Source organism: Charadrius vociferus, unplaced genomic scaffold (genome assembly GCF_000708025.1).
Source record: "Charadrius vociferus isolate BGI_N301 unplaced genomic scaffold, ASM70802v2 scaffold3, whole genome shotgun sequence".
In the NCBI taxonomy this organism is placed as follows: Eukaryota; Metazoa; Chordata; class Aves; order Charadriiformes; family Charadriidae; genus Charadrius; species Charadrius vociferus.
Genome location: NW_009647748.1, coordinates 627717 through 634416, shown reverse-complemented (window position 1 = coordinate 634416; position 6700 = coordinate 627717). Strand labels below are relative to the sequence as shown.

Here is a 6700-nt window from a genome sequence, read left to right as displayed (position 1 = left end):
CCCCCGAGGTGATAAAGGAAGCGAGCAGCCCGGCAGCAGGCGGGATGGAAGCCCCCACCTCCCCGGTGATGCCGTGCAAGATGGACCTGGATAAGGTGATGGTTTCTAACTGTCCTGCCAAGGTGCTGCATGGGGCTGCTGCAGCCCAGCCGGGGGAATGGGGGGCTCAGGGCTGAGCTCCCTGTGCTCCCAGTGCTGCACGGGGCAGGGGGGCCTTCCCATCCTTGCAGCAGGTCTGCAGGGTTTATGGGGCTCCCCTGGCACCGGGGGATGTCCCAACCCTGGGCGGAAGGGATGAAAGGCCGACAGTGGCCATCGCTGGGGGCTGTGCAGGATGCTGCTGACAGGGTGCCTGCTCCGCTCCCCCCGCAGCGGCTGTCGCAGGAGAAGCACACCTCGGATTCGGACAGCGTGGTGACGGGTGAGACCAGCTCACCGGCGGCCCGCAGAGAGCCCAGTGAGCATGGTATGGCCCCTAGCCCCAGCCAAACAGGCTGTTGCCCAGCCGGAGGGGCCAGCTTTGTGCACCACAGCTGGGGAGCATCCTCTCCCGGTGAGGGGGGATGCCATGACATGTGCTGGGGACACACAGCTACCCTGTCCTCCTTCCAGGGAAAGGCAAAAAGAGCGGCTTGGCTGACCTGAAGGGCTCAATGAGCCGGGCAGCGGGGAAGAAGATCACCAGGATCATCAGCTTCTCCAAGAAGAAGCCTTCTCCTGAGGACACGCAGACCTCCTCCACGGAGGAGGACATCCCCTGCTGCGGTTTGTGCCAGCTGGGTGCAGAGACGGGGCTCAACTGGCACAGGGCTGGGAGCGGTGGGGAGCTGGCATCCTTCCCCCCAGCCTGGCCATACGGGGGGGCAGGCGAGGAGTAAGGGGGCGGTGGGGTGGGAGCAAGCTCACTGAGCCGATGGAGAGCTGTGATGTGGGATGTGAACTGGTGCCTGCTCCTGGCTCTGCAAATCCCCGTGGTGCCTGGGGAAGGTGCGAGGGGTCACCCGTGTCCTCCCAGGAAACAGGCTTGGGTGGCCGTGTGGCACTGAGCTGGCACCTCACCTGGGTCCAGGGGTCCCAGCTGACTCTCTGTGGGGAGACTGAGGCACAGAACGACCAAACAAGTAGAGAGCCGTGCCATAATCTCTGGGCAGCCCTGTTTCATTAACGCTTGCCTGAGGTCCGGCTGAGCAGGCACTGAGACCCTTCTCTTGGCCCTGCCACCCCTCAGGCTACCTCAGCGTCCTGGTTAACCAATGCTGGAAGGAGCGCTGGTGTCGCCTGAAGGGCAACACCCTCTACTTCCACAAGGACCGCACCGACCTCCGGACCCACGTGAACGCCATTGTCCTCCGGGGCTGTGAGGTGGTCCCGGGGCTGGGCCCCAAACACCCCTTCGCCTTCCGCATCCTTCGCAACAGGCAGGAGGTGGCCGCACTGGAGGTGAGTGGGCAATGGGGTGGGCAGTGTGTGCCGGTACGGTGAGGAGGGGGTTGCCAAGCTGGGGGAGCATCCCCTGTGATGACCAACGCTTGCATGCAAGCAGTGCCTTCTCCTCCCCTCCCCTGCAGGTTAAGGAAGCCCAGGGTGAGCTGGGGACAGCCGTGATGGTGTTTGCAGGCTGGAGGCAGGGAGGAGGCTGGCAGGGCTGAAGCAGCCAGGGTGGCTGGGGGTTTGGGACTGGGACCTCCTGCATGTGCCTATGTGCTTTCTCTTGGACCCTCCTAGGTCTTGCCCACACGTTTTTTGTCGGAGGACCCTTCTCCACAGGGTGGCTTTGCATCAGGAGGCAGGAGTGAGGGCAAGGGGCCGGGAGCTGGGCATGCAGTCCAACTCTTCCTCTGTCCTGCAGGCAAGCTGCTCCGAAGACCTGGGCCGCTGGCTGGGTCTCCTCTTGGTGGAGACCGGCTCGCAGACGGCGCCAGAGGCCTTGCACTACGACTACGTGGACGTGGAGACAATTGCCAACATAGTGACGGCTGTGAGACACTCCTACCTGTAAGGCTGTCCCCCACCGCGGGCTGGGGAGGGGCTGTGCCGAGGGCAGAGCACTGGGCTGGGGATGGCGATCCTCAGCCCTCCGTACTCCCTAGAAAAGGCATGGGCTGGGACACGGTTTGTGCTGTGATCTTGGGGACAGCCAATGTCCCAGGGGCTGGTGGTTCCCGAAGCAGGCAAGCTTCCCTCAGGCAGGCAAGCTTCCCTTGGGCAGGATGGAAAGTGGAAGTTTTTCACCAACACTGACGAAGAACTTAAAGGATATGTAGGGTAGGGTAGGATAAGGCAGAGTGCTTGTGAGTGAAGGTGGGAGAGCAATGCAGGAAGCTCTCTGAGGGGCTGGCAAGGATGTTGTGGAAAGGAAGACCCCATGCCTCCTCCCACAGGTGGGCCAGCTCCTCCCAGGACCACCGGCCAGACTCCTCCCGTGTGGTGTACGATGATGTCCCCTACGAGAAAGTTCAGGTGAGTGTGGCTCCAAGGCTCGCCCTCTCCCATCACTGTGGCCGGGCTACAGAAGATGCCCTGGGGAGCCTTGGCCGGTCCGTGATGGCCCCGCAGGTGTTTCAGCATGCTCTCCCTCCTGTCCCCACCACAGGCTGAGGAGGAGCCAGGGCGGCCGGCAGGAGCCCAGGTGAAGCGCCATGCCTCCTCCTGCAGTGAGAAGTCACGACGGGTGGACCCGCAAGTGAAAGTGAAGAGGCACGCGTCAAGTGAGTGGGGGCCCTCAGCCACAAACCTCAGTCGGGGCACCCTGGCCAGTATGGGATGACGCTGTTCCCCCAAGGGGGTCTGTGGCCAGGCTGGGGCTTGGCCGGCTCCAGCACACGTGCGATAGGTTGTACTGCACCAGCTCAGCTGCACCGCAGGTGGCATCGCTGCAGCTGGCGCCAGAGCCTTCATGACGGGCTCTCCTTGTGCATGCAGATGCCAACCAGTACAGGTATGGGAAGAACCGGGCCGAGGAGGATGCCAGGCGATTTCTGACAGAGAAGGAGAAGCTGGAGAAGGAGAAAACGTCAATCCGCAGTGAGCTGGTGTTGCTGCGGAAAGAGAAACGCGAGCTGCGGGAAGCCATGAAGGGCAGCACAGGTAGGTTGGTGCTGTCCAAGTGCTGTGGCCACTCAAAGGCACTCAGGCACAGGGGGAAGGCTGCAGAGCCGTGGTGGGATGGGGACACTGGGCTGGTGGTGGCATTGTGGCCATGAGCCAGGCTGGCTGCAGCATGCTGCTGGGCTGGCAGCCCCATCTAGTGTCCCCATCCAGGAGGATGGGTGGCTTCTCCATCCCTGCGACCTTATCCCCGGGCGAAGGTGCTAAGCTGTGTGCGCTTGTGCAAGCAGGGATGAAGCTGCAGGACCTGGAGCAGCAGGTGGCAGTGCTGGAGGAGCAGTGCCGGCAGAAGGAGGAGCGCCGCGTCGACTTGGAGCTCAAGCTGACTGAAGTGAAGGAGCGGCTGAAGCAGTCGCTGGCAGGAGGGCCAGCACTGGGGCTGGCTGTGACCGGCAAGGCTGAGAACGGGGTACACATCCCTTCTTCCTCGCTCTCGTGGCTCTGGCTTCCCCCAGCAATGGTGCTTGGGGTGGTGGGGGGAGCAGCACATGGGGAAGAGGGGACACTCCTGCTGCTTCATCCCGTTGTGCACAGAGGTGGGAAGCAAAGCATCAGTTAGGTTTGGCCTCATCAGTTTTGACCTCATAACCATCTGTGCTTTTTTGTTTTCCCCTGGCTGTCCTTGCTCCCTGGGTCTCCTAAATCCTCCTCCTTCTTGCTCCCCCTTTTCCACAGGAAGCTACAAACAAGCCAAACGGGAGCTCCCCTGAGCACCTGGTCCCCGTTAACTGTGCAGCCGAACTGAGAAAGAGAAGTCCTTCCATCCTCCCTGCCAACAAGGGAAACGTGCTGCGGAAGGCCAAGGTCCTGGTTCGCTTTCCCTCTCCTCCCTGGCCCCACAGGAAATCTCAGCCTTCGTCCTGTCCCCCTTGCTTGACCATGAAATTTGGGGACTGGGGATGCTCCCAAAAGCAAGTGATACTGCCAGGGTCCCTTGCAGCCAGGCTGGCCCAGCTCAGTAGGACTCACTGCTGGCGTGAGCCCAGCACGCAGGGAGATTTGGGAGGTGCAGGGCTGGGTGGGCAGGGGGGAGAGCATCACCTCTGCAATGCCCCGGGCAGCAGAGACCCCAGCCTTTGAAGGTACTGGGGTGGTCCAAAGCACTCAGTAGGGAGGAATGCCCTTCAAAGGGCTCAGTGCTCACTTCTCCAGTGATGTCTCCTCATCCCCTGCTTTTTTTCCTTTCCCTGCAGGAATGGGAAAAGAAGCAGACTTAAGCCAGGCTGTGGGAACGCCTGCCGAGCACCCACCAGACACTGGGGCTCACAGAGAAGCTACAAGCCCCCTTTCTCCGAGGCACCGGGAGGGTGCTGGGAAGGCACGGGGGGAGAGACGCCCCCCACCCCCCACCACTGCGGCACCGTCTGCCTTGTGGGCAATACTATAGCGCGGGGGGAGGGACGCCCCCCACACCCCACCACTGCGGCACCGTCTGCCTTGTGGGCAATACTATAAACCATGGGGAAGGGGGCGGGAGGGGAATTTGGGAGGTGGGTGGGGAAGGGGAGTCCTTTGTGGATCAGGGTCACATACTACTGAGAAACCCATCTCTGGGGGGAGCCTCCCACGGGGCCAGGAGTTCGGCGCAAGGTGCGTGTGGCCGTGGTGGCGCAGAAGGAAGGAGGGGAGAGCCTGGGGGCTGGCAGTCAGCACTGCCTGGCAAGCGCTTCGATTTATCAAGATCAGCATGTGCCACCCTGGGGACGCTGGAGGCCAGGAAAACACTTTCCAAAGTAACCACGGACTCATTGGGGATTTTTGGCTGCCTCGGTGTTGGGAGTTCATGAGCTGCTCTGGACCGGACACTTCAGAGACACCGATCATTCACCCTGCTTACTGCTCCCAGCTCTGCAGGGTCTCATCTCAGGGTTCCTCGTGTCTCAAGCTCACTGTGCCTCAACTAAGTGCCCTTGTCCAATTTTTCCTTCATGTCCTCCAGACAGTAAGGGTGTGGGCACGCTGGCTTCCCTTGGGAATGAATGAAGCTCAAGTGTCAGCATTTGAAAGCGAATTAACATTGGACACCTTTCAACCTTGCTAAACAGCTTAGAAGTGCTGCAAAGGGCTGAGGCTGGAGGCAGCCCGGCTCTCTGCCCTAGCCCCATGCCAGCTTTTGGGCGAGCAGGGAAAGGGACAGGATTGTCTCCTGGCCAACAGCACGTTCACACTATTGCTGCTGCAGTCAGACACAGTTTGCCAAGGCATGTGGTCAAAATGGAGTGAAGGGAAGTTTAAAAAAAATTTTAAAAGGCTCTTTCAAATGAGGGGACTGGAACAGAAAAGAGAAATAGAGGAAGGTCATTTAGCACAGGCAGAAACAAGGGACAGGAATAAAAAAGAAAGGCCCAGGCTTTTGTGCTGGGAACAAGGGAGCAGGCCTGTAGCCCACTCATGCTAACGACTGCCACAATTAACCTTTGGAGTTCACTCTTTCAAAGCCCTCTTGATAGAAACTAGGTAAGCAGCTTTTAATAAAAACACTGGCACTGGTCCGCCCCTTCCCCTGGCTGTGAGTAGCATGGTGGGTAAACATCTCCTGCTTGTAGTGAAATGAGCTGGGATGGGGCTGGGGTGGGCTTGTCATCACTGCAGCAGCGGCTGTTGGGGTGGGCAGGCTGGGTGAATCTTGTATGCTGGGTTAGTGAGGGCAGTTAGCTCAGAGCTGTGAGCTTAGCTGCCCGCTGCCCAGGCTGGAGGGGCTCCCTATCTCCCAGGGAGAAGGTGCAGGAAAGCCCCATTCCTGACGGTACTCAGACTCTTCTCCGCAGCAGCTTCCCTGTGCTGGTTGTCATTGCTCCTGTTGCCCCTGGGACATGGAGCTGCACTGTCCCGTTTCACTTCAGAAAAGGGTACAAACCCTCTCCTCAAAGCATCACCTCTCCTGCTAAAGAAATGAGGAGCCTGTGCCTACAGTGGGGAGAAATGGAGCTGGACCACCACAGCCTGTGAAAGCACGTCATAGGCTCATAGAGTTAGAGTTGGAAGGGACCTTAGAGATCATCTAGTTCCAACCCCCCCCTGCCATGGGCAGGGACACCTCCCACCAGCCCAGGTTGCTCAAAGCCCCATCCAACCTGGCCTTGAACACCTCCAGGGATGGCGCAGCCACACCTTCTCCAGGCGACCTGTTCCAGTGTCTCACCACCCTCACAGTAAAGAAGGTATTCCCAATATCTAATGTAAATCTGCCCTCTTTCAGTTCAAAAACCATTACCCCTCGTCCTATAGCCACACTTCCCTATAAGACTCCCTCCCCATCTTTCCCGTAGCCCCCCCCGTGGAGGTTAAAAAGCACACCTGGCCGAGGTTTGGGGGTTTTTAATGTTGATTTACCATGAGGTAAGAAACGCTGTTTCTTCCACCTCGGGCCGGCCTGCAGGCCCAAGCCTCTCACAGCCGTCATCGAACGCGAGGTGAAACCTGCCGCGTTCATCCCCCACCCCACCCCCCCTTAAGTCGCACAACCGGCGACAGGAACGGAGTTATCAAACCTCAGCACCGCGTCCCGGTGGCCACCTCCCGCCATGACCGGGCTACCGGCCCAGGCCCGCGCTGCGGCCCTTCCCGCCTCCGCCGCGCTGCCCGCCCGGAC

At 60.1% G+C, this 6700-nt stretch overlaps 1 protein-coding gene across 1 annotated transcript in view; it reads left to right on the top strand.

The window, feature by feature from the left end:
- AFAP1L1 (actin filament associated protein 1-like 1) overlaps positions 1-4325 on the top strand; it is a 13839-nt gene extending 9514 nt beyond the window's left edge. The window contains 11 exon segments of the mRNA XM_009882083.1: positions 9-95; positions 373-466; positions 613-765; positions 1229-1440; positions 1850-1995; positions 2382-2466; positions 2594-2708; positions 2923-3087; positions 3339-3517; positions 3784-3912; positions 4302-4325. Of these exon segments, the coding sequence (XP_009880385.1) occupies positions 9-95; positions 373-466; positions 613-765; positions 1229-1440; positions 1850-1995; positions 2382-2466; positions 2594-2708; positions 2923-3087; positions 3339-3517; positions 3784-3912; positions 4302-4325 (1389 nt within the window).
- Positions 4326-6700: the final 2375 nt, after the last annotated feature.